The sequence below is a fragment of the Pipra filicauda genome, unplaced genomic scaffold, assembly GCF_003945595.2.
Source record: "Pipra filicauda isolate LSUMZ 115617 unplaced genomic scaffold, ASM394559v2 scaffold28_size6257848_pilon, whole genome shotgun sequence".
Lineage (NCBI taxonomy): Eukaryota > Metazoa > Chordata > Aves > Passeriformes > Pipridae > Pipra > Pipra filicauda.
Genome location: NW_024104409.1, coordinates 1,425,517 through 1,453,282, shown reverse-complemented (window position 1 = coordinate 1,453,282; position 27,766 = coordinate 1,425,517). Strand labels below are relative to the sequence as shown.

The following is a 27,766-nucleotide window of genomic DNA, read 5'->3' as shown; positions in this document are numbered from 1 at the left end:
AGTGAATGGTAAAACCTGTTTTGTTTTTGCTGTGGCTTAGTAATTGGTTTATGTGCTTTAGAGTAGCTACAGAAAATGCCTGCTGAATGATTAATGAGGCACTTGTAAGATACTTAAGTTAAAAAGCAAAATAGAGAAGTCTACATAGCAGAACTACGGGATTGTTGTATCTTAGCTGAGGTGCCTTGTATGATCTTTTTTTAAACAGCGGCATACAAACATATGTTTATATGTAAGGCTTCTGGCTGCTGTTTGGCTGTGCTTGTGGGCACACTTTGGGTTTTGTTTGATATCAGTACATTTGTGGTGAAGTCAGTGGAGCTACCCGTAACAGATCCCACACGAACTAACTAATAGCAGAAATGTGCATTTTCTTTACAGTGAAAGTGAAGACAGCAGAGTAAAAGTGCTTGCAAATTAAAGTAACTCCTTTAAATTTGACAGGTATTTGCATGTTCTTTGTCTATCTTTCTCTGAGGTGTCAAAAGTGTATAGGTACACAGAACAACTTAATATATATACCTAAGTCAGTATGAAAATGGTTTGTTTTCTTACTAGAAGCAATGTGGTGTAGTTTCAAGATCAGCTTGTGTTTTCAAGTCTTCTTTTTATTCTTTATATTTTCTGAGGCAGGCAGATCTTCCTTATTAAAATGCAACATAAATCTATGAGAGCTGTGACTTTTTAATCTCATAGGAGTTTTGCTTCTTTTGAGATAATCATTTTGGAGCTTCCCTCTATAGTAGAGATGATAAAAAAAAAGTCAATTTTAAGTGAACTCTCTATTCCTGTACCCCATCCTTTCTTAAAAATTATTTTCAGCTTATTGAAAATGATGGGAGGAAGACAGGTTTTGGAGAGCTGTAACTGGGATTGGAAACTGTTTATTTAATCTACCTGACCATGCAGTGCATCTGCACTGTTATTCCTGCCCAGACCAGTCAATCAGAATGCAGTTTGAGTTACTTTAGCCATAGCTGGGCTCCGGATGTAGGTGTAGCTGAAGTCCTCATGCCTGCAAGAGGTAGGTTTAACTCCATGTCCATACAGTTCAAGTAGGCTAAGCTTCAGTATTGCTCTGTATGCTGATGGCAGGAAATATCAAGTAGAAAGTATGTGAAAGGTTTTGCAGAAATAGATGAGCTGCTGTTCAGGTTTGTGTTTTCTAGAGCAGATAGGAGAAGCTTCAAAATTCAACTAACTTCAAATTGCATCATTGTCTATGTAAGGTGTGACCTTTACACACAGTTTGGAATTGGAGAGCTAAAGGGAAACATTTTGGGGGGTTTCTGTAAACCTGGTAGTTTAAAATTCTGTGGCTTCCAAGCCATCCCAACCTTCCTGCATTTGCTTAAACCATAGGAAATAAACAGTAACAATTTAATGTGGTCGTATGTAACTTCAGTAAAACAGAGATCAGGTATTTCAATTAAATCATGCACAATGACAGTTCGTGTAGTGATCAAGTTTTAAAATGAGCATGAGGCTTTTTAAAACACTGATCAGCGAGTTTGTGTTTTGAAATTTCCATAAGAGATACCACAACCAGATTGGCAGTACTAGCAGAAAGAGTTTGAAATTCTTTTGTTGGAAAACATGCTGACAAAATGTAGGGTTTCTGTGGGAATATGTTTCAATGAAATTTCTTCCAAAAAGGCCAACTGAAGTAAAAGAAAAATGTCTATAACCTAAATAAGTTTTCCTTAAATTTCAGGAAGAAAAACTAGAATCAAAAGACTTGAATTTTCTCAAAATAGGATAGAGCGTGACGATTTTCCCAGAAAAATTGAACTTGGGGTTTGCTTTGTTTACAAGTGACTTGAGAGTTTCTCATCATAAAAATGCAAAACTTTAATAGAAAAGCACATTGCTACTGAAGTATTTCACCTTTCTGATTTGTGTTTTCCAGCAGTGTATTTGTAATTTAATGAGATCAGGAGAAACATAGGTTTTGATCATTTAGTACTTGAATGGACCTTGTCAGCTAAGTCTGTTTTACTGCTTTTTTGATAGGCGCTCTTCATATATTCCCTAATGTCACTGAGTTATTACTTCAGGGACAGTCTCATATGTTCTTTTTTTACATGTTGCAGTTTTTAATTATATGCCAATGGAAGTACAACCAAAAGATAAATGGTCAAGGAGCAAGTGTTGCACAGAGGAAGGAGAGAGCAGAGGCCATGCAAATTTCTTGATTTCCCTACACACAGGAGTATCTGAGCACCAAAAAAAAAAGGCATCAAAAGCGTTCTCAAAACTTTGACATTTTTTTAGGATATGTTACTTTTGAAATTTTGTCATTTTAAAAGAAGACTTGTCTTCCTCTTTATGAAGGCCCAAGATCCACATGCCTGTGCTTCAGCTGGGCAAGCTTTTGCTTTTTAGTCCCCAGTTGCTAAAGCACACAGGGTGTGTGTTTCTTGGCCAGCGTGGCTTGTGTTTATAGCCTCCAAACCAAGTTTTACCTTCAGGTTGCAGAATGGGTGGGCAAAGGACTGCAGATGGGATGCTGAGCATGGGTCCCTCACTGCACAGACGTGTAGCACAAGGGCTTCCTAAAGGGAGAGAAGTTTTTGCGTCAGTGCTATTCAGATGTCAAGTGGGGGATCTGGTATGTGGTGTTTCAGAAAACAAACCCAAACATGATCTTTGTCTTTTTATAGCTCTTGATTTTAAAACTTGAAGATGATTATTGTTGCCTTCCTAGATCCCTGTGATGCCTAAAAGAAAATTCAGGGAGAAAAAAACTCCAAGACAATTTAGTTTTGAAGGTGAGATAAGGGAAGGGTTTTAATTTGTGCCCAGGCATAAGGTTACAAGACACACATGCAAGTCCCTCTGTACAGATGTTACAATTTCTAATACTGCTTGTCCAATCCGAGGTTTTATCCTCCCTCTGGCTTTTGCCCTGGACCACCCTCAGTCACACCCCTTGGGAATTGGGGCTGGGGTCTCTGAGACCCTCTCTTCATCAGTCTTCATATTCTTCGGGGTACAGGGGTCACACAGTTACCCAGAGTTTGACTGTACTCTGCGGTTTAGGCCAAGGTACAAGTGTTCTCTAAGCAGAATAGGCCTGTCTTAAAGAGAGACTAAACATTTCTACTGGAATTCAGGGGTAGAATTGATATGGGGAGCGTAGAATGGGGTAATAGGGTTGGAGAGTTTCTGTGCTAAGGGTAAAGGAATGAAATGCTACTGCTTCTAAATCTACTTCTGCTATATAACTACTTATAAAACTTATAAAAATTAGAAAAATCAAAAAACTTAATGGACCTTAAGGCATCACTGTGAAGTCATCCAAATGGAAACGCGCTGAATTTTAAACACCCTGCTTGAGCAGGGAGGTTGGACCAGGTGCCCCACTGTGATCCTTTCCAACCTTAACCATTCTATTCTATAATTTCCTGCATGATTCTGCTCTAAATATCTAAGAGGGAAGGGTTACACCTTTCAGTGTTGTTTTTCCAAAGCCTGAGCTAGCCATCACTGATCAATCTTCAAAAAAGATTCTCATATGTGACCATGAGAAAAGGCACTGAATATCACATCTTACATTATGTTCTGAAAAATAGTAGTGGTCTTATTAGTGGAAACATGAGCTCAAGCTTCTTGCAGATGTTACTGTCGTCCAAGTTTACCACATACACACACACAAATAAATTGTTTAGAGTTTTTTGCCCCTTATTATTGTTTTTGCCCTTCTTTGCTAGTTCAGCTACATTTTTGGTGTTAGAAAAAAATTAAAGCAGATATATTGCATTCTTTTAAGTTTTCTTTAGTCTATTTAAAGTATCCTAGAATAACTCTGTGGACACACCACATGTTCTGGTATAAGTATCTTCTGACTCCCATCATTTACTAAGGGATACTCTTCATGTTTGATAATATTAATTACATTTTTTGTTCTGCTTCAGATCTATGCAAAGTTAATGCTGACTTACTAATTCTTTAATTGTTTCTCATATGGTTATACAAATTTATAGTTTGTACTTGTGGAAGCCAACTAATGCTGTAGATTGGTGAAACTGCCTTTGAGAGGAGTGGTGGGAAGTGGAGAAGGGCATTTTTTCTTTCTTTTTTTCTTTTTTAGTAGAAAGCACTGTTAATATCTTTTACGCTTTTTTACGAGGGCATGCAGTGAGAGGACAAGAGGGAATGGCCTTAAACAGAGGACAGGTTTAGATTAGATATTAGGAAGAAATTCTTCACTGTGAGACTGGTAGGACACTGGCACAGGTTGTCCAGAGAAGCTGTGAGTGTCCCATACCTGGAAATGTTCAAGGCCAGGTTGGATAGGACTTTGAGCAACCTGGTCTAGTGGAAGGTATCGCTGCCTCTGGCAGGGGGTCCAACTAGATGATCTTTAAGATCCCTTTCATCCTAACTCATTCTATGATCTGCCTCAGAATTAGTTGTAACACTTTGAGAGAAAACAGTAGGGAAAATACTTTGTAATTGTTGAAATACTAGATGTATAAAATTACTAAAAAGTAAGTATGAAATAGGCATAACATCAAAAAATATAGGTGTCAGTGCTTTCCAAGTTTTTGTTTCAGGTCTGTTCAGACAAGTTGTTGGAAAGTTTGGGGTGTTTTGAGTGTTTTTTTTTACTATTCTGTTTCACACTGTCAGAATTCCACTATTTCTTTTCCATTGGAAAGAATGTTTTTTTAATGAACTCTAAATAATAGCCCAAGACTTTTTTTAACCTTCTCTTGTTAATTTGATTTCCAGTGCAGCTTCCTTACCTCTATTATACTGCATTTTGACTGATTGTTAAATAACTGCTTGTAAGGCAGAAATGTTTAAATGGAGGCATCTTAAATTCTGCCAACTGTGCACTCAGAAGGTCTGCATATGCTTCTGCTTTGAAAGCCAAGCGCAGCAGGATGACTGCCAGGTCTTGTCTGCCTTGAGCTAATACTAACTGAGACTAACTGAGCTTGAGATATTCCATAATGGTAGTCATGGAAGTACTGGCTCAAATTAAGACCAAAACCCTTCTCAAAGGATGTGCCCAAAATGTTATGACTCTGATTTTTGTTACAACTTCAGTTTTTTCCTTCTTCTTTGTTTTGTGTAATTTTCTTCACATTGTAATGTTTTCTAGAAGTGGTTGATAAATCCATCACATAAAATGGTTTTCACGCTTGTGTTGCCATGCTTTGGTATAAAACATGGCATGTTGGTTTTGCAACTCCAATTTCTTTGTGCTATTTTTCTATTTTAGATTATATGAAGCATGTTGCAAGATATTTATGGTTATTTTTGCTTTTAAATAATCATAGAGTAGTCTGCTCTTAATCATTTCAGGACATATACCTTCCCCTAGCTAATATTACTTTTTCTAGAGAATAGGTCTTTCTGTGCATGTAGCTTATTCCAATCTGCTGCAGATTATCTATTATATCCTTTTCTGTTCAATTCCTAATTCGTTGACTCCTTGATTATGTTGGTAAAAGGTACTGTCCTGCTCTTTCAAAAACTGCTGTCTACGAAGTTTCCTAGAACACTTACCACATTTAGGTTGTAAAAGAATTGTTTGGGGCGCTTTGTACCTAAATTTGTACAGTTAATGAGAAACTGGAAAGAACACAAGACTTGAAACTGAATTACTGGCTTTAAACAAAAGTCTCGGAGACACCTCATTGTCATGTTTCCACTTGTACTTGCAGAAATATTTCCCAGAACCTGTCTTAATTGTTCTGGGAACTGGGTCTGTGTAAGTCAGTTAGAAATGAAACTGATGTAAAACGTGATGTGGTATTGTAACAGCTTGTTTGATTGTTACAATAGTAATTACCTAAATAAATTCTCTTTACTGAGATAGGCATTTTGTGACCCAAAAGTTCCTCTGAAGAAAATAAGTGCTTGAGTGCTGTTTTGCTCCTGAGTGTAATAATTTTTCATATATAAAAATAACTATAGAAATGATCTAATACTTTGTGATGTCAGTTAACATAATGGTCCCTTAAAGCAACTCTTCTCTATTTCCTGTGTTGAAGATATTTATACTCTGTAGTGTTTTCACAGTTTAAAGTTGTTGCTATAGTTCTCAACCTCAAGATCTTTGGCAGAATGTGTTGTTACTGACTGATATATTGTCATTTGCAAGTCACATGGTTCAGATCAGGTGCATTTTAGTTTAGTGTACACAATTTCTATCCAGAAAGTGGGGGGAAACTGGTATCCATTCAGTTGTCTTTGAGACCTTTGGCTTTTGCCTAAAAATCTTGAAAAGTATTTGACCAAGAATGAGTCATATTGAAGCCTGGTTGCTCTGGGGGGATAGGTAATACAGTTGCTAATTACTTCAGATAGAGATTGTTTCTGCAGCTGCACTGCCAGTACAGACCACAGATTCATCTGGAAGGTGCTCACAGCAATTGCTTTGGGGAGAAAATGTGTGGTAGATAAGCCTAAAATGATATTTTCTTGGATAATGCTCAGCAAAAAAATACATGGCAAGGGTTATTGTATTCTGTTTTGATTTGTGTACCTGCATGTGCAGTTGTGTGAGTTGAGCAGAAAAACCTCTTGAAGGAAGTGGTGCAAGACCTGACTGCAGCCTGCTCAGGGTCATCCTGCATAGTTAAAAAACCCCAGTTCTATAAATTTGTAGTTCTGCTTGTAGACTGTCTTTCAAAACACCTTTCAAACCGATTTTTAAAAAGTTAATCTCACAGGCTTGGCAAACAGGAGCATTCCTGATGACCAGGGTTCATTTCTCCCTTCAACTGGTAATTGGTTGCAGAGTGTGCTGGTTTAAGAGTTAACCAGCAGGGGAAATGAACTCAACTCAAAGGAGAGATTATAAGTCAGAATAACAATTTACTAAAATAATACAGTAAGTACAATCATACAAACAAACAATTGGTCTTAACCCACAAAACCCAAATGTATAACCCAGTACCCTGGGGCATGAACAACGTGGTGTTCCTTGGGCCCCGCTTGAGTCCAAAGTAAAGGGAGAGGGGAAGAACCTGCTGGTGGGAGAGCTGTTGCAGTCTAGTCAAAAGTGGTGATTGCAGTGAGATGCTGGGGGGAGAGCTGTTGCAGTCTGGTCAAAGTGGTGATTGGAGTCCAGTATAGGGTGGTGATCCAAGTCTGTTTGAGAGCGATGAGCCGCAGTCCTTCTCTGGATCCCACAGAGTGGTTCAAAATGTTCCAAGACTCCAAGATTATATATCCTGCAGTTCAGGCAGGAATGCTCAGCACTTCCCTCAGGGCGGGGAGTTCCACAAAGGGTGTGAGGACAGGAGCATCCTCCTATCTCACAGGCCTCTTAACACCTAGTTTGTAGCCTGAGGAGTCAGGCTCTATGGGCAGATGGTGTAAATGGTTCATTGATAACAGTTTCTGGGAAATGGCATGGAAGGCTATAGAATACACAGTTTTGGGTTACACCCATACCCTGATGAACTGGTCTCAGTTGTCCTAACTAGGACACAGAGCTATAAAGCAATAACTCTGTCAGAAATTTCCCTGTTTGCTGAGTGTTATCACTGGTCTGTGTAATAGTTTTGAACATAACCAATAGTATCAGTCACTATGTTAACAGAGAAGGTCTATCATCTTTATATTTAAAATTTAAAAACTGTTTTCACAGACATTCTTCTCCTTTGCTAGGAAGGATACTTTAATGATGCTCTTTTATCACTCTTGTGCAATGAGGTCATCCCATGGACCTTTGTTAAGAGACCCTGTAAAACATAAAGAATTGGCTAATCAGTCTTCATTTGGTAAAGAGTAATTTTGGGAGTGGAGGGGTTGAAAACTATGGTATTTGTTTTCTGAAATAATGTTTTATTTCCAACAAGATTTACCAGGTCTCTCCAGAGACTTTTGAGGAAGAGTAGGTTATCACAAAACTCTGAGGAGAGTGGATTTGCAGCATCATTTAAAGCAACAAAACTTTAAGATTCATACCCAGACTGTGGCGGCCTGGCTTTCCTTCTCTGACTGGAGAGATTTAACTTCTTTATCACTAGATAAAAGAAGATCCTCACAAAGCTTAATAACCCTATTACTTCATCTTAAATGCTGGATATGAGTAAGGACTTGTATTAAACATGCACATGCTGTAAGGAGTTAAAAGCAGATCTGTCTGTATTCTTATATGAATTAAATCATTAACACTGTAATTTTTAATGTTTTTCTTTATAAATTTTGTAAGTAGAAGCCCCAATGGGAACATAATTTATGTAACACAACTTATATGTGTGAAATTAGGACACGATCCTTAATATTACTGGTTTTTTCATGGTCAGTACTGTTTCAGCTTAGACTGTGAGGTGTACTTTGCTTTGGCAGGCCTAAATTATTTCAGAATTCTGATAACTAATTATCATGTGAAACTTCTGAAAAGGCAACTTTCAAAAGTTGCAAGCAAAAGTCAACTTTCTGGGCATGCAATTCTCTCGTGAGGAAGAGGGTTGGCAATAGCTTGTGCTGATCCAGTCCTTGCACTTCCATTCCAAAGCTGTCAGTTCTAAACTGGCTTTGTTTTGCCCTGTAAATCACAGCCATCTTTTAGTACATTATGAGGAAGAAAATTGTTTAACGTTATGTATTGTATTGACTGATTCAATAATTTGAAAACCAAAATAAATCCCCCCAAAAATAAATAAAAAAACACCCAAGGGACCTTGGCATTAAGATATATGCATAGTTAAGTGCTAAACACTGCATTAAAATTTATTGTGAACAGATAACTAGAAACTGGAAATGTATTAGGAAATTATTATAAAGAATAAAAATATAAAACTTGTAGAAAACAAAGACAAAAGCAATTTTTAAAAATCTGTGAGTGCTAATAGCACTGCTTAAAGCTGCTCGGGGTCTTTCTCTATGGTCAGTGGAGTACACCCAAACCCTAGGGTAGCTCTTCCCCATATTTAAGGATGTAGGTCTTTTGTTTAATCTTTTCATGGAAACCAAAGTCTAGTTAAACATGTTGTTGAGATAGAGCCAATACAAAGATTGGGAAGCTGGGAAGCACCTGTGTGTCCTGTAGTTTCACTGTAGCCAAATAAAGATTAGCCAACAAGAAATTCTGCCTGTTTTGTCCATGAAAGGAGCTTTCAGATGGGGAAAAATCACTGCAGATGCCTGTGATGGAGGTGTTGCTGCAGGGAAGCATCCTACAAAGCTTCACTTAACAAAACCCCACTTAATTCACAGATACAGCGTTGGGGATTTAGTTAGCCCTGGGTAGTGTGAGAGGAGAGTGAGTCAAATTTCAGTCTTATTCTTCATTCTGATACCAGTGACCTTTTGACCCTGAGAAATTTTAAGGCTTCATTGCTTTCTCCTTTTTTTACACTAATAAAAGGGGGTTTCTGTAGCCATCACAGGGAAGTCTCAAATGAAAAGCAGCATTTTGCTTAATTAGTGAAATTTATTCTGTGGCTGCATCTAGTAACATTAATCACTTACTGAGCATTAAATTAAAGTAAAAACTGCAAATCTGCTTTCATGTGAAAGGAACGCATTGGAAGTGACCTATTCACCTCAAGTGCTGCTTAAAAGCTACTATAAAAAGCAATATAAAATTTGTACAAGATAGCATGAATAACATCACTTTAGAAACAAGTTCCCAATAAACATTCCTGTTCGATTAAGCTGGACCTGGGGGTTAAAGTTCTTTGTGACTATTACTTAGAGGACTGGTAATTGCCTGGTTAATGATGTTATACTTTGTTCATTTGAGTGTTGAATATCAAATAGTGGAACTAAAGCTGAAGTTTGCCCTGGTGAGCTTGAAAACTCCCTGCAGGCTGCACAGTGTGCTTTGAATTCACTAAACAGAATTATTTTCCATGAGTATTTACTCATAAAGAAAGGAGACAAGGCTGTAATTAAACCCATCAGTTTCTCAGGATGGGGGGTAGTTGCATTTGAGAAAACTTGTCTCTACGTAATTCTACATTATGGCACACACTTTTTTTGTGAGGCACCAGTCTTATCAGTGTAGCTCCTATTCATCCAACTACCTGACCATGCATTTGGAAAGGTACCATCGAGAGTGGTAGGGCTCCCCTGGGAAAGAACACAGAGGGCTGCATCTAAAGTGTGAGAGGAAGGTGGAAACGAAACAGAAATTTCACCAGGTCTGAAAACTAAATGCCCTCTTCCTGCTCATGCAGCCAAAGGGCTAACAAAGGCTGTGCAGTCGGTGTAGGTGACACAACTGTGGTTTGCCCAAGGGCATGTGTTGAATCAGGCTGTCTCACATCCTTCCATTACTGATGCTGGCACCTCTGTGCTGCTGGGGCCGGCTGGGTTGCAACATCCTGTTTATCTTGCCATGTTTTTAACTACAATGTCAATTAGTATTTGTGGGAGCCAAAAAATATTGGACTCACTGCATCTTGCTATTGGGTCTCTATAAGTAGATGTTATCCCTTTGCTGACTGTGGCTCATCTAACTGATGGAAAGCAGCAGTAGGTTTTCTATATTCCTGTCAGATAAATTTCACTTGCCGATCAGTTTATGGAACAGGTTGTTGTCAGTAAATGCAGGAAATCTTGTACTTTGTTCTCTGCTCTTTTGTGCTTTGCTGCCTTGTCTGTTCTTACTGATTATTCTGGCTCTGCTTGTGATTCTCTGCGAAGTGGACCTAAATCTGGGTTTGCTTTCTCTGTTAATTTTCTGCTGGCTTAGTGCATCAGCTCCACTTACATTGAGGTCAACTGATTGTCAAGGCTGGCAGGTAGAAGAGGAGGAGTGGAAATTATGAAAAAATAAGCAGATCTCTTCCATTGGTAGCAAGCTGCTGTGCCTCCTCACTTTATCTAATGAAATCACACTTGGAATAGTGAAAATTATACCAGGGGTGAGAAAGGACCTGGAACTGCTGGTCTCAAGTGCTAACTCAAAAATAATAATTTTTGCTTCTATTCCTAGACCTCTCATTCCCCTTTATCAACCCTTTTTCCTCCTACTGATGTTTCATTAAAAACAATACTTTCCCAGTCATAAATAGCTAAAATATGAAATGAATGAAGCAGGGTTCACTCTTAGTCAAGATATCTCATCAATAATTTAATGATTGCTCTGGGAAAGAAGCTTGGATTCTTCGGAGCATAGTGAATGGTGGGAATAATAAAGAGGAAGAGACCAGAAGAATGAGAAATGGAGAAGGTAATGTGTCTGTGCTTGCAGCAAGTGCAATGCTGAGAGAAACAAGTGAGGAGTGTGTGCACTACTAAATGCAGGGGAAAATTATGCAAACCAGCCCAAGAGCTGAACTGGTGGAGAAACGGTACAGAAATAACTATGTGGTTATGAATCAGCAACTGATATTTTTTATGTTATGGATGAAACACCTCCAGTATTGCCAAAATCGTAATTTAAAAATTGCACAGTGTGAAAAATTGTAAATCTCATCACTCTCATCTTGTTCCTCTAAATTTTTATTTGATGCACTTCAGAAGAAAAGTGTTTTTTTAGAAATAAGTCTAAATGAGGAATGTCTTAATGCTAGTTTTAATTCTCAAAAATCTAGTCTCGTTTTACTAGGCCATGTCTTACTGCCTTAGCCAGGTGGTGCTGCATACTTTAGATGCGTGCTGTGCTCTTGTTTGTAGCTACAGATTTATCATCTGTGCCATCACATTTTAGTATTAATAATGTGCATTTGTAGGTTCAAACAGACCATACATAGACCATCTCATGATGTGTTGTGTACAAAGCAATGAGCTGACTGATTTTACTACTGTCTTTTGGGGAGATCATTTCAGGAAAATGCTGAATGTTTGGTTTTGCCCACTTCGTCCTCAGTTGGTACTATGGACACTGCTTCCCCCGCAAGAAGGCAGATATTTGCTAATCAAATGTTCCTCTGTTGCTTCAGGAGTTCTGATACTGCACTTTTGAGAGGCAACATTGTGCTCAAGGATGAGTCTTCTGTTTGAAGAAAACAAAACAACCTAGAAGCCAGCAACCCTGTGTTTTCAAAATTAATTATAAATCCGGTCCCAAAATATTTTCCCATGCAGTCTTCTTGTCTCAGCATAATTCTACTCTGTGCATGACACACAAGCAGCCTGAGATTTTGTTTCTGCAAGACTGCTGTTTATTACTAACGTCAGCAGAAGTGCTGATGTTGCTTTACCCAGAACCTTTCCATTCCTCTTACATTCTCTCTGCGTCACTTTCTACTTCAAGCTCTTAGTTTCCAATGTATTCCAACTGCCTTGCCTAAAGTATTGATAATTAACCTCAAGTCAAAATGTTTTTTGTTTTTGACCATGAGGGCAGAGACTTAATGAATCCAGAATCACTTAAACTCTTGCCAGAGGTGGCTCTGCAACATGATACAGCAGAGACTAAAGTCTCCAGTGCAGTTAAATGAGTTATGACCATGGTTTGTATATTATCATATGCAAAATATTGGGTAGATGTTGTAGCAGAAATAGATTGACAGCAGGTACAGCAATAACTTTCAGTCACCAATGGGTTGCGATTTCCTTTGATTGTTTTCTGTTTGGTTGGTTGGTTTGGTTTTTTTTTGTGTTGGGGTTTTTTTGTTATTTTTGAAATGCGACATTTTATGTACTTTCTTGTATTGTTTGGTCTTCTTTTCAGGAATGGCTATTTAATAGGAAGTAGTAAGGGATTCTAGAATACAACTGTGTCTCAAATCTGCAGTTAGCCTATATCTAATGGACTGCTGATGAAACAAGAAAAAATGTGCTTGGTGTATTTAATAGTTAAAAGTCATCTGGCAAAATATGAGTGTTCTGAAGTACTTCAACACTTTAATCTTCTATTGAGGATCATATTTTGGTGGATTTTTTTGGAGAAGAGGGAACAAAATCCATTTAAAGTGGTTGTCTATTCTTAGTACAATGTAATCTTCCTGTAATTTTTCTAGGGGTCGCCTCTGTTTGATCTTATCAAGCAGTCAAAAGAACGAGAAGGCCAAACTGATCAGCCTGAGACCACTTCTACTCCCAGTACACCTTCGCAACATAATCACACTGCTGCAGACCTGTAAGTGACATGCATGCCTGAAGTCTAGGAAAATGTGAAGTTAACATCACTCTTAAAATTCACCTCTATTCTGTTTTCCTACTTGTTAGGCTTGGTACTTAGGTTTTGTTAAACTGTCGTATTTGCAGATGTTAATTACTCGTATAAATTTAAATCAAATGCTGAAATCTGTTTTTCTAAGATCCATCAAACCTGTAACTGCAAACTGTTATCTCGTTTGCCTAGGAATAAATAAGTCCCTCTATCAGGTATTGAGGATAACAGGTTGCAATAGCAATTAATTTCTTAAGGAAGAGTTCCTGCAAGTATTATTCGTATAAAATTGTTCTTTTATCCTGTAATATTAAGTGCTTAATATATGTTGAATCTCCAGCTACCTTTCTCCTGTAAGATCTCCTAAGAAGAAAGCATCTGGACCTCCTCCAAGTGCTAATTCCACTCCAGATGCTCAATCTGGTGCGACTCCGCAAACACAGAAACCACAAAAATCTACCTCCCTCTCTCTGTTCTACAAAAAAGGTTTGTTACTTCTGTATGTGCTGACATTTGCAGTTATCTCATGTTATTTATCCATTTTGGTGCTCAAGATTTCTTAAAAGATTATTGTAGAATCTGTAGTGAACAGTGTGCAGACCCTCTAGAGGAAACTGTAAAATGCTGCCAGCAGGTTAATGGGTGCGCTCTGCACGCTGGGAGTTTGAACTGAAAACTTACCTACTGACTGTAAGAATGTCTGTATGGGCTCAGATGGAGGGTTCTTCTTTTCCCAGCAGTGACCGTAAATAGGTATCCTGGGAAGCTAAAGAACTGGGCAAGCATGGACGGTGCTTCCCCTGAATGCTTTCCCAAGCTTTGACTTTGTCCAGCTCGGGTCTTTTTCTGAACCTTTTGCATTGTGTCGGATTAGTAACTCTCAGCAGATTCATGTTCCAAATGCTTGTTCAGGCTCTTTTTGAATTGACATAGACATGCATGTGCAGCATTGTTTGGTGTGGCCTTCCATATGTCCGCTGTCTCTTGTATGAAGAATCTTTTCCATTTATTTTAAAACTGGCTTTTACTACCTTCATTTGATGTCTCATAGTTTTTGTAGTTGGAGACAGCAAACATTCAATTGCTGTCGATCCTCCATTGCATTCTTCTTTTGTATGCCCCTGTTATTACAATTCCAGTTTATTTGTCCTCTCTGTTTCTAAAGTGTATCTTCTGGCTTATCGTCGGCTACATACGCTGTTCCTTCAGCTTCTCTCCGAACATCCTGACCTGGAACCCTTGATCTGGACCCTCTTCCAGTACACACTGCAAAATGAGTATGAGCTAATGAGAGACAGGCACTTGGACCAGGTAACATGAACAAAAAAGTTTCGAAAAGCTTAAAAAACTCTCCTGAACAAAATGTTTCTTAGACATTCTTTAGCCATCAGAAATTGTACTCTTGAGTTTTTATTTTTCTGTTGATCACTGAGAGGAGAACTTAGTTTAGACTGAAGTCTCTCATCTCAGTTTTTTAAGCACTGGCAGTTACTCACTATGGCATTGTCAAATACCATTTTCATCTATTTTCAAAATAATGAAGACACACCACAATTTCTAATAATTTGCATAAAAAAGTAATGATTTTCTTTGGGAAGACCACATGGGTGGCTGATAAATGTTTTGTTATTCTACTCTAAAATTACGATGTGTGAAATGAGTTTTAGAAGATACTATCAGCTCTAGTTAGTTGATTGTCATACAGAAATAGAGGTAACAGTAGTTGACTTACGTTCTGGGAGTTCTTATGAAGTTGAATTGCAGGCTAGTTTACAGAACACTAACAGTAACAGGAAGCTTATTTCTTAACTTGAAATGACGAAGCTGATTTCATTTTCTGCATTTTCAGTTGTCTTGTCTTGTTTCTTTAATAGATCATGATGTGTTCCATGTATGGCATATGCAAAGTAAAGAATATAGATCTTCGATTTAAAATAATAGTTTCTGCATACAAGGAGCTTTGCAACACAAATCAAGAGGTATGGAAGTTCTTAAAAGTTACTCCTCCATAAAAATGTTATAAACTAATTCTTTCTCTCTGAAATCAAAATAAAACAAACTACACTTGAACATACAAAAGAAACTTCTGCTTCACTGCATCTCCATTTTGTGGAGGAGAAAATGGACTCTAATACTAAATATCTTTTTTAAAGATTTTTTAGAGATTTATTGCATAAATTAAACTTCATTCCATTTTTTTAAAGATACTAAATAATGGTTTATGATTTTATTTGGAGACTAGATGAAAGATTTATGTGTAGAGCTAATAGGATTTTCAAAAATAACACAAGTTCCTTTAGGAGTTATCTAACTTCCCATGGAGCATTAAGGGAAGAGAAGCAGATAACTTTCTACAGAAGCTTTCAATAGAAATACGGTTTGATATGAAATAGAGATGTATGCTTATATATCAAACAACTGAGAATGAATTAAAGTTGCAGGCTTAATTCTAACATTAAGAAGTTTCTTTCTTCATAGGAGCTTTCATGTACTGAAATTTTTGCACAACACAATAATTAAATCAATAGAAAAATCCTCACCAGTTAAAGGAACTGTAGGCATCCTTTGAGTAGCAGAGTTTCTCATAGTGTATTTGTGGATCTTGGCTAAACTCCAGACTTTGTCTCCAAGCCTATAGAACTATTTTATCCACATCAGGTCAGTAATGAGTTTTTTTAGCCTTCCACAGCATGCACAGTAGTCTAGACGTTTTGACACATGTGTGCGTGAAAGCAAAAGGAGCTTAAATTTGGAAAATGTTAGAACTGTGTTCGCACTAAGGGACTGTGCCAGCTAATGAAGTAGATGCTTCTACTGGTGTTCATACATGTTTGGAAAAAAACCCTAACAGTTTAGAACAGTTCTGAATAGTAGGTACAATGGCTTGCACACAGTCCACATGCCATCCTAGCTATTATCTAACACAGACTTTATGAATGGTTTTATAAGTTTGTCAAATGTAAAATTTTCATTCCTTTTTTTTTTTAACTTGTGTATGATTTTCTCACCCTATGTAGACTTTTAAACGTGTTCTTATCCGGGAAGAACAATATGACTCCATTATAGTCTTTTACAACTTAGTGTTTATGCAGAAGCTGAAAACAAACATTTTGCAGTATGCTTCCAACAGGGTAAGCTATTAACTCTGTTCATTATTCAATGGACTAGAAATATATGGACAATAAAATCTTATGATTATTTTATTTCTCTTATAGCCTCCTACTCTGTCACCCATCCCACACATTCCTCGCAGCCCTTACCAGTTTTCCAACTCTCCTCGGCGTGTCCCTGCTGGCAATAACATCTACATCTCACCTTTGAAGAGCCCATACAAATTCTCTGATGGATTTCAGTCACCCACAAAGATGACTCCAAGGTCAAGGTAGGTTGTTGACAAGCATTTCTTTGACTAAATTAAAGGTACTCGGGGAATTTTAGTGGAAGCAAATCAGAAAACTGCAGTCTGTTTTCTCAGTAGTCTGTGGCTGTTATATCTTTTCTGGTTAAAAGTTTGTGTCCCCTATTTGAAACCTTTATTCATTTTTGAGTGCTTTTCTGTTGTGCTCAAGGAGGTTTTTGTTGATTGTTTTTTCCCTTTTTTTTTTACGCCCCCAGAGAGGAATTTCCTGACCTAGTTGCTTAAATGTTGTTGGCTTTGACTCTGGATCACACTCCTGAAAAACAGATGAGCTTTGTAAGCTTGTTCAAAGGGAAAATACTTTTTTGGAACAAAATGTTTATTTAGTTGGCTGAACAGAACATTTCAAAGTGTTGGTCAGTAGTTCTTAGTGGGTGAGGATGACAGCAAATGTGCCAGTTTTCCAGTGGCTTTTCAAACTAGGATCAAGTGAGTCCCAGTGCATCTGGCCCACTGTGTACCAAAGTTTAAATGTTACTGTGTATTTCAGGTTGAAGTCCTGCATGGTTTTGATTAGCAAACACTTAAAGGTAAAGATGAAAGAATGATTGTCTGGGTACCCAGCACAGAAGGGTCTTCCTGGTGATAAGGGACAGACTACGGGGTTCTCTGGTTCTTTTAAGCCACAGTTTCATTTCTGTCTGTGTGATACAGTTGATCTGGTGATTCAGCATTCACTGGCCCAGAGAAAAATATCTCACTGCAGTTAAGCACAGTATGAGTTTGCACTGTTAATGCAGAGAGAGAAGGAACCGTGTTAATGCTTCGTGCTAAGCTCTGCAAATTAGTGGATGCTTCTGTGATTGTTAAATGTAGCTTAATCTTCTCTTCTTCATTTGGCAGAATTTTGGTGTCAATTGGAGAATCGTTTGGGGTGAGTTTTAACATGTTTAATGTCTGGTCTTAAATGCGTGTAACTTTTGGAGGAATGAGACAACCTGCTCACATCTCTGGAACTGGCCAGTGAGTGTGTCTAATTAAATGTAGTAATTACAGGAAAGTTCTTTTAACTCCTTCCAAGTATCCAGATACACTTTTAAAATGTGTTGCAGTTTATTTTAAGTTGCTGTGGCAGAAGCCAGGGTTCTTAAAACTCCACAGAGCTTTAGAACTCCTAATTTTTTTAGTGGATAATCTGGAAAGTTGGAATCATTTCAGGATTCATTGACAATTATTTCTCTCATTTTCTTGTCACTTCAGACTTCTGAAAAGTTTCAAAAAATAAACCAGATGTTGTGCAACAGTGACGGCCAGCTGAAGCGCAGCGCAGAAGTAAGTGCTGCTCCGAAGCCACTGAAGAGGCTGCGCTTTGATATAGAGGGGCAAGACGAGGCAGATGGAAGGTGAGACTGTCCTTGGCTTTTCAGTAATCTTACATATATTTAGTTCTTGGGGCCTTCCATCCTAACTCCTTCCCGATATCCTGACTTGTGTTAATTTATGAACTTCAGGAACTGTATTAAATGAGATGGTAGCATCATGCTTCTCAATTAGACGCTTTGATGTCAGAAGTGAAGGATTTATTCAGCGTGTGTAAGAGAAGGCAATAACACTGAAATGAACTAACCTTAATTTAAAGTTTAGGTTACAAGGATAAAGAGGTATTTTTATTGACTTAATCGTGGTTTCTGTCTGCAGCAAACACCTACCCCAGGAGTCCAAGTTCCAACAAAAGCTTGCAGAAATGAGTAAGTATTATTTTCCTCATAAACTGCACAGCAGTGAGTGCCTTGGATAGAACAGTTTGGGCCCACTCAGATGAAAATGTTGTTCAACACTGATGTCATTTGGGTAACTTGCTTGGGTTTTTTAAAAATGCAGATTACAAAATGGAAATTTACGTACACAGGAAAATGCTTCATGTAGTTTTGTTTGTTGCTTTGCTGTCTTTTATACTAAAATGTCCGACTGCTTTTTCTTCTACTGTGGATTAGCATTTCTTTCAGATTTTATGGGATCAGTTTTCTGTTTTTTCAAATGAAACTCAGATCTAGCTCAGGGAAAGCAAATCAACCCCATCCCCACATGTATTTTCTGCTCCCGAGAAGGAGCACACTTGGTCTGGCCAGGCATTCTCACTGTCTAGTGGAATCTGAGCTCTGCAGCTGAGCAGGATTTGCCCATTAAAAACTCTTACCTTGCTCATCAAGATAGGTATGAGTGTGAATCTGGGCACCTCTCCTTTATTTTAAGGTAGGGGAAATATTTCAGTGTTTACTTGTGTCAGAGGTTAAGGAGAGTTCTGTCTCATGTCCAGTGGTGTTAGTGTGTGTCACTGAGGGGAAAAGGCATTTCCTGGCCAGCTGGCTTTGGGATGTGGGCACTGCTCAGCCCACAGCATCTGCCTGGCAACAAAGCAAGATTCCCTGTGTGATACAGACCATCTGCCCACCTCAAGGATGCAAATGGACACAGTGAGGGTACAGAAACAATGAGAACTTGAGTAAACAGGTGGAAGAAATTTTCTAAGATGTGTAAGATTTAGCAAGAATTGCCAAAGCAATGCAGAATTAGGTGCTTATTTTATAATGAGGGATTTGGTTTATTTAGAATTCAGATTAGTGTACTTCTATTCCATCTGTCATTACAAATTTTTACAATAATCAGTCCAAAGTAATTATGAAGAAAATTATTTCATTTCATTCTTTTTGGTTTTGGGTTTTTTTTCTAGCATCTACTCGAACAAGAATGCAAAAGCAGAAGCTGAATGATGGAAATGATACCTTAGCCAACGAAGAAAAGTGAGATTCTTCTCAGGACCAGGGACTGCACTGCTGGCCCTCTTAGATTGTTTTTGTCTTACAGCCTTCATTAATAGAGTTGCATTTTTAGTTGCTTTTTATTCCAAACTGCTAGTTTGAAAGCATTTGTACTTCTTAAATTGTTAAATGTTTTTCATGATACCTTTACCTTATGATGTAGCATATATACAATATAAGCCACTGAATTTAATTTATATATATTTTTGAGGGTTTTAAAAACAGAGTTGCAAGGTTTCTGAATTTCCTGTTGCAGAGTTACTGATATAAGCCAATTCAGTCTCCTTGGATTGAATTCTTTCTGCCTAAAGATGAAATGTTAGCTCGTATGATATGAAGTGCACTAATTTTGTTTCTTAGATTTGATTTTTAGATTTTCATTACTTGCAAATTTTTAAAATGAGGGGCCAGATACTGCAAAGATTTCTGTCTCTGTACGTAACTAGCGCATCAAGTTCCCGTTAACTTAAACTGGACAGCAGTCGTAGGCCTTGCGGAGTGTGGGCCTCGCCTCAGAAGTACAGCCTGAGTTCAAAGTGAAATCATTACGCAGTACTGAAACCAGTCCTTGGCATTTTGCAGTTTTCCAGTGTAATTTCAGAGGGCAGTTAGACTCTCCATCAGTTTGAAGTTCACAAAATATGATTCCCACAGAGATTCATCCCAGAATCCTACAGAGAATCTTCCCAGAAGCTGAAGCCTCTTCCCATATGCAGAGTAATTGATGTGCACTTTCTTATCTTGGAAAATCTCAAAAGAAAAAACAAACAAACAAACCTAAACCTCACCTGGTACACATAAGAATTCAAAATTCTAATAATGTAGAATTTTCTTGATTTTTCTCAAATTTTTACCTAACTGTAGCCAAGCAAAACAGCTTGAAAAGCAGCTGAAGGCTGAGTGACTTCATTTGGGTTCCAGGTGAGAGTAGCCTGAACTCTAAAAGCACAGGACATCTCCTGTTGGCCTTACTGCAGCCTGCACAAAAGCTGAATGTGGTGAACCCATGTTGGGAAAATCAATCTGCCCTATTTTAATGAAAAGGCAGTTAATTGGGCAATTTGTGAATGGTTGCAATTAGCAAAAAAAAAAAAAAAAACTCAACTCAACTTTTTGTCATCTTTTGTATTTGTAAGTTTCTGATTCAGATACTGGAATTTTTCTTTCAATGACTAAGCTTTGTAAAATACACATAACAAAAGCACATTTTTTACTTCCAGTAGATTTAAATATAAGCAAATGTCTTGCTTTAAAATGACCGATTTTTATGGAATTTAGCTTTTGCAGCTACTTAAATTAAACAGTTACAGTAGAAAAGCATGGTGTTCATGACACAAACGTTCTAAACCAACATCTTCTCCAAGTAGCTTATTTACAGGTTGTTTAGCTGACCTTAGAGTACTTACAGTAGGATTTTTTTAAAGATCTATTCGAAGCTAATCCTAGAGCTACTAAAAATTCTACGAGCAGCACACTGATGTGTAAATGAATTTTAAAATAATATCGAGGGGTTTTTTAGACTCAGTACAGCTTCAGCGTTCTTCCTGAAAAATGTACAGAAGTTTTAAGAGTACCTTATGTTTATTTTCTCACTTTTTGCAGAGTTTTACAGAAAGAATGTATCTTAGCATTGGGGTACACTGACTTAAGCTCTGTTACAGTAGTCAGGGTTCTTCCTTTGGTGAGGGGAAGAATACAGAGTCCAGTACCTAAACAGATTCATTATTTCTTTACTGTGACAATGTATTTTTTTGTTCAAACAGACTGAAGGCTTTACATGAAAAGTATGATAATATTTTATACAACTAATCAGTTTCTCTCCTTTCAAGATAAATAAAATAGCTTTTAAAAGATTTATAGTCAGTAGTTTTCTTTTACTAGATGGGAAGGTGACTTCATATGGTGATGATGTCCTCCTGTATCCCACCATGACTCTGCAGCTGAGACAAGCAGAGGTCACTCCATCTCCAGTGATTATGTTTGGGTGCAGAGGTCCAAAGAGTTGCATGTTTGGGCTTGTGGTTACCTTCAGAGGCTTCCATGGGATGTTCTGGAAATAGTCTCACCAGACCTTGTAGCAGGGTCACTGTTGGTAATGCTGGCAGATGCAGGCCTGTAGCATCTGGGTCATTGTCATGGCCCTTGCGTGGTCCTTCAGGAGGTTGATGTCTGCATCTAGAAGCGTTCCCATCATGAGTTGAGGAGGGTTTAGGTTGGATAGCAGGAAAAGATTCTTCACCCAGAAAGCGGCTGGGCACTGGAACAGGCTCCCCAGGGAATTGGTCATGGCACCAAGCCTGCCAGAGTCCAAGAAGCATTTGGATAACACTTTCTGGCACATGGTGTGACTCTTGGGGTGTCCTATGCAGTTCCTGGAGTTGGACTCAATGATCATAATGGGTCCCTTCCCACTCAGCATATTCTATGATTTCACCACCCTGCTTTTCATAAGCAATTCCTTTGTTCTCAAAACTGCTGGAAATAGCCAGGGTACCAAGCTCCAGTGTCAACCACCGTGGCTTTGGTGTCTGGCTGTGGGCACATCAGCCTCGCAGGCTCCCTGTCCCTGCCTTTTTAGAGTCCAGAGGTGCTTGTGACTCATGACACTGCTGAGCCTGCAGGGCTGTTTATAGCATCAGAGTTCAGGACAATGCTTAGGGCACAAAGTGCACTGGCTAGCTTGCCAGTTCCTGCCCTCTCAAAAAAAAGCATTTTCAGTCTTTTTTTAAACAGATATGTATGCAAATAAGCATATGTTGAAACTAATGGCTTTTTATCAGATATATGGAAATCTTACCATTTGACAGCACTTTTCTCAGAGCAAGACCTTGTACTAAAAATGGCTTGGAATATTGCAACTGTGTTCTAGGAAAAAAGAAAATTAGGATTCACAGCAGAAGAGTTGGACAAAAAATGTGATGGGCATTTTAGGTGCCTAACGGTAAGTGTTGCACCACTGGTTGAATGATAATCGCTGTGGAGAAACATAAATTTCTGGAGAAAATATGTCCCTGCCTAAAACTTACATGTAAGATGAGATCAGGTGAATTGAATCTTGGAAAGGCTTGTTTCTGTCCATTGATGCTTAAAGGAGTTTAATCTATTGGCTTGGCTGTGTAGTCATCTGAAGACTGATGAGCTGATTCCCAGCCTCTTCATTTGCTGTTCTATACCTTCATCTCTTCCTGTTGTCCACTGTTTCCAAATGAATGCTGTTTTTTCTTATGTGTCACAGGAACTTATTTTTTCCTCACTGCATTTGACTTGCAAGTGAAGAATTTTGTGCTTAGGCAGTGCTAGTCCAGAAAGGCTGTAGTAAAGAGCAAGTTCCTCACAGGTGCAGGAATAGCCATGGGAATGTGTAAAACTGCACATTTTCAAGTACAGGAGTGGCTGGAGAAGGTGATGGTGGTGTGATACCAGTACAAAGTACCAGCTGAAATATTTTAAATTGTAACAAGCTAGTCATAATGTGCATTTGCTTAAGAAACAATGATTAGTGTTCTGAGGACCATTTTATTAATCATTAAGTCACTAGGGCATTAATTTCTTTGGAAGGTGGAATACACTTGCATAAATTATCCAGTTTACAAATGTGTTATCTCGTGATAATGATTTCCTGAAGAACACAAATAGCCTTTAAGGTACCTCTGTGAAATCTTATCTGGTTTAATTAACTACGTAGTCAACTTAGTCTACAAGCATCAAACTTTCTTCATTTCTACTGAAAAGAATAGAAAAAATCCCACTCATACTCTTTTAAATATTATGGCATTTTTATTAATGATCTATTAAACCAGGTAAGTTTATAAAGAAACAAAAATTCAAACCATATATTTAGATTCAGGCTGTAAACTTTCTACATCATTACAGAATCACAGAATATGCTGAGTTGGAAGGGACCCAAAGGATCGAGTCCAACTCCTGGCCCTGCACTGGACCATCTCCAAGAGTCACACCATGGGCCCAGGAGTATTGTCCAAATGCTTCTTGAACTCTGTCAGGCTTGGTGCTGTGACCACTTCCCTGGGGAGCCTGTTCCAGTGCCCAGCCACCCTCTGGGTGAGGAATGTTTTTCTAATATCCAACCTAAACCTCCCCTGACACAACTTCAGACCATTCCCTCAGGTTCTGTCACTGGTCACCACAGAGAAGAGATCAGTGCCTGCCCCTCCTCTTCCTCTCATGAGGAAGTTGTAACTGCAATGAGGTCTCCCCTCAGTCTCCTCCAGGCTGAACAGACCAAGTGGCCTCAGCCGCTCCTCATACAGCTTCCCCTCAAGGCCCTTCACCATCTCCATTGCTCTCCTTTGGACAATGAGTCCTGCCTCTATGGGGTAAGTAAATGCTTTGTTTTACAAGGAAAGCCCATGGAAATTGTTCAGATCACATAAAAACAGCAGTTTACATAGTTATCAGGCATTGTAACAAAACTCTACAGCTGGCTACTACTATATGACAATGCAGTGCTGGCTTGTAGCTTCAGTAACTTAGGAGACCCTTTAAATGACCCTCCCTCTGTAATTTCTTATTCTTTCAAATTCCATTTGACTCCCTTTCTGCTAAGTGGAACACTGCTCTTTATTTAAATCCCAGACACAGTTTATGCTTGACCATATTTTCACTCTTTAATAAATACCTTTTGTCTGTGGCGTCCTAAAACAGAACAATACTTAATTGTATTACGTAATTTACCCAGCAAGATCCACAAACACAAGTTTGTTGCAGACTATCTCACAATGGTAAAATGCATCCTTACTTTCTTCCGAAATGTCCCATGGTTAGGTTTCAAGCACATATTTACATACCTCCATCCACATTTAACCACCTAAGCCAGTATGTTTTTTTAAACATTGAGCTTTAAGTGCCCAAGAAAGTGCATGCAACAAAAGTTAAAAAATTAAATAAATAACTGTCTCTAGGGATGTAACACTATCACATTCAGGTCACATGATACAGATGTTATGTATAAACGGCAACACTGACACATTGAATCTTTCACCCTCATTCAGTCCAGAGATGCTTTTTCTCAAGATTACAGACTTTGTCAATTACTTTGAAATTGCATCTGGGCTTTAATGTGTACAGTCGTTTGGAAATTAGGAGCAGGAAGGAAAATAAATTGGAAAAAATGGCACTATTGTTTATATTAAGCTAAAAATGCCTTGTTTCAAGTAGCATGTCATTTTGATTGCCGTAAGTGTTCAACTACTGTGTTATGAACTTGAGTCAATGCAGGAGGGTGGTATCCCTCTCCAGCACTATCATTCCATGGAGTAGTATCTCCAGGGAGCCAGAGAATGTTTTTTATTTGATGTTGAGTCAAAAACCCCATAATTTCATATTTACAGTTTTGGTTTGTTTCTTTAAGTAAAGCAACAGAAACATCTGCAGAGACCTTTTATAGTACATGTCTTAGGAAGGCTGGAGTGACCACAGAAAGGCCATTACCAGAGGCATGGTTGCCCAGCTGGTTCCAGTTCCCAGTAGACTGGCTGTGTTTTATCATAATGCCATCTGTATGGAACAGGGTCTGGTACAAGCTGCTGCCCGAAGGCTGGGCTGTGGTAGTACACCCTCATTCTGTGTGCTGCTACAGCTAAGGAAGTGCTAGGAGGTGAGTCTGGCAGTTCATATGCCCAGAACTGAAAAGGGGAAACTTCAGCTGTCCCAGGCTTAACCAGGGATATACAGCCTTGGCTTACACAGGATCCCTTGTGTGTATACTTTGGTATGATCAGTGCTGGGCTATAGCACACAAGGTTTGCAGTAAAGTTGTGCCCTACCATGATACTGTTTTACTGTCTGCATTAGCCTCTATTTGTGTACTGGCATCAAGTGCTTTTCAACACAAACTTAGCAAAACTGATCTCTTCCCCCAGCAAAGTTGTGGTTTTGATGAAACTGCAAAGGATGTACTGGAAAGGTTTTGAGCACTTCTGTTTGAATACAAAATACAGACACAACTGCTGAAGTATGGACTTACCCTGCTGGAGGGAGTTGTACTAGTCACAGAGGGGGTGGCAGAATTTGCTTGTTAGCTGTAGGTGATCCAATATATTTCTAGTGAAAGTCTGAGGCAAATGTCTCAAACACAAGTAAATATTTACCACAACATTTTCAAAAATATTTGATCATCGCCCTCTTCATAAGTAAATCCTGCTGTCTGCATGCTTCACCCTTCCAACTCAACACCCACAAGGTCTGATGTGAAGAGGGGCAATACTCATTACTTCTCATCTTTTCTTCTGGAGTATGTGCTGCTCCTTTTCCTACTGCTCCTCAAAGAACAGGATTGTTTGAGAAATGAGCCTCCAATACAGTAAAGAACAGTTATTTCTACTTTAGAAATGAGGATGTGATCATTTAAGAGAATTAGTTTCTTAGAAACCACATCTGAGGATTATAAAAAGTCATTGAAGGATTCAGTGGAACAGCAGTGATCTGCAGGAAGGTCACATGACTGTATTAGTGTACTGAGCCTAGTCATCCAGCTTCTTGTCTTCTCCATTTGTAAAATACTGCAAAAGGCACTTGAAGTCACTTCACTCAGTCAAAATTTTAAGAGAAATAAATGCTCAGGGTTAATTCAGAGTTACCTCTTGGAACATTAAAGAAAATGCTCCATAAGCTTCACATCTTTTGTAATGGGGCAAACCTTCCTCTGTGCAGCACTGAGTGGGGTTTTCATCTTAACTCACTTCAGTCAGTTAGAAAATAAGCATCTACTCTACCTCAGCCACTGCTCATCAGTGATGGGAGAGAGGCATGTCCAGAGGGCAACTCCTCTCTCCTAAACAGACCTGTTAGCTAAGTGGTATGGTCACCTCACAGCACTGACCAAAGGAGAATTTGAAACAATGTATTTGGACAAGGTGTCTTTATTGCCATGTGGAAACTACTGTGAGTTTCACTCTTAGGATTTGATTGTAAGGCCCATGTTACCACTTCAAAACCACCTTTTCCTCAGTTTTTCTGAAGAAGGCCTATCTCAGGACAGATAGCAAGACACGTGTAAATAAACCTCAAGCAGAACTCCTTTTCTTGAAATTTTGTTTGGGTTTGCAACTAAATTATTTTCTTGGTAGTAAAACTCATAGCACGAGAATTCACATCCAGACAAATATAGTGAATGCTTCCTGGCCCCTTCCTGGCCTACTAGAGTGCCAAGAACTGTGTTCAGTGTAATGGAAAGGGAGATTCTTTTCATTCTGCCTAAACAGTGGACATAAATGCTGGAAACTCAAAGCTGTAATATCCTGCTGAAGCTCCTCATAAATAAACTCCAAATAAACAGCAACTGAGATATATCCTCCTGCCAGTCAGAAAGCCTCTCATGCTAAAGTATTTATATTACTTTATCATATGTTCAGAAAAACAAGTTTGGATCTTCACTGGATGATAAACCAGACAAAAAGAAGCCCACTATGACACATTAACTTACTTTTAAAAGTACACTATGAAAGTTTTAGCAGCAAACAGGTTACTGTCCCATAAAATCAAAATGCACATTGTTTAAAAAAAAATAATTAAATCAAACCAGACAGAGCAGATAACGATAGATTCGTTTGCTTGACTTTGAGTGGGAAAGAGTAGTTTCTGCATTAGATTTTTGGGTTAAAATCTCATGGCTGTTGGCAATGAACAGTTACCACACATCTATGCTGTAGCCATCTTTACAAAACCTGCATGTTAGTGGACTTTTACACATTTCTTAAGCTGATGGACACTGAGACTTTCTTTCCAAACCACTGCACATTCTGACCATGGAGAAGTTCTCCAAAGAAGTGTTTCCAGGAGGGAAGAGAACACACTCTTCAGCTTGGTGGTAGTCAGACCTCAATTTCGGAATGCTCCCACTCTGCTTGCTTTGCTAATGAAGTTTTTCAGGAGGTCGTGGTCCATTTCTGCAAAGCCTTGAGTTTGTGTAACAACAGTTAAATGGTTTATGCAAAATCTGAAGCAAAATTCTTCCAAGTCCTAGGAACAAATTGAGATAATTTGTAATATGAATGACTGATAAAAAAATATTATTATTATTATTATTTGTTTCAAAAACTGTCATTTAATTAGCAGAGAACATACCAGACTGTTCATACCAACCCCTTTTCTAATCTGTTTGATGAAATCACAAATGATAGGATGAAATTTGTTCAGAGAAATTATTCAACAAACCCCCTTTGAGAAAACAAGAATAGCCACCTAAATAAAATCAAGAACTCCATCACATTTACTGAGGTCATTAGAAAAGTTACCAGTAAGTGAAACCATCAGTTTTTCCCACATAGAACTACTAGACCATCAATAACTCCTTTCTTTTCCTTCCTGCCCTGAATTCAGTAGTGGTCCTTTAAAAAATAGCAGATATTCTAGTCTTGCTGCAAATAAAAGCAAAATATGATGCAATATTTGATGATGCTCACTGAACACAAACTGGATATTAGGATACACGTCTTTTGTGGCAAACCTAGGAATTGTATCCCCCATCCACTGGGATTCCTAGACAGCAAAAAAGGTTCTGGCTTGTCCTGGTCAGGCTGAAACAGGATGCTC

At 38.4% G+C, this 27,766-nt stretch overlaps 2 protein-coding genes across 3 annotated transcripts in view; one reads left to right on the top strand and one right to left on the bottom strand.

Moving 5' to 3' along the window:
• Positions 1-21,068, top strand: part of RB1 (RB transcriptional corepressor 1) — a 74,557-nt gene extending 53,489 nt beyond the window's left edge. Inside the window, exons 18-27 of the mRNA XM_027721351.2 lie at positions 12,885-13,003; positions 13,377-13,522; positions 14,202-14,347; positions 14,911-15,015; positions 16,054-16,167; positions 16,252-16,418; positions 17,298-17,328; positions 17,655-17,797; positions 18,093-18,142; positions 19,126-21,068. Coding sequence (XP_027577152.1) covers positions 12,885-13,003; positions 13,377-13,522; positions 14,202-14,347; positions 14,911-15,015; positions 16,054-16,167; positions 16,252-16,418; positions 17,298-17,328; positions 17,655-17,797; positions 18,093-18,142; positions 19,126-19,199 — 1,095 coding nt within the window. The 3' untranslated portion in view covers positions 19,200-21,068. The remainder of the gene's footprint in view (positions 1-12,884; positions 13,004-13,376; positions 13,523-14,201; positions 14,348-14,910; positions 15,016-16,053; positions 16,168-16,251; positions 16,419-17,297; positions 17,329-17,654; positions 17,798-18,092; positions 18,143-19,125) is intronic.
• Positions 21,069-23,747: 2,679 nt separating this feature from the next.
• The window catches only part of RCBTB2 (RCC1 and BTB domain containing protein 2), a 34,987-nt gene continuing 30,968 nt past the window's right edge, over positions 23,748-27,766 (bottom strand). For both annotated transcript variants that reach the window (XM_027721373.2, XM_027721375.2), the window contains one exon: positions 23,748-27,193. In XM_027721373.2, coding sequence (XP_027577174.1) covers positions 27,053-27,193 — 141 coding nt within the window. In that variant the 3' untranslated portion in view covers positions 23,748-27,052. The remainder of the gene's footprint in view (positions 27,194-27,766) is intronic.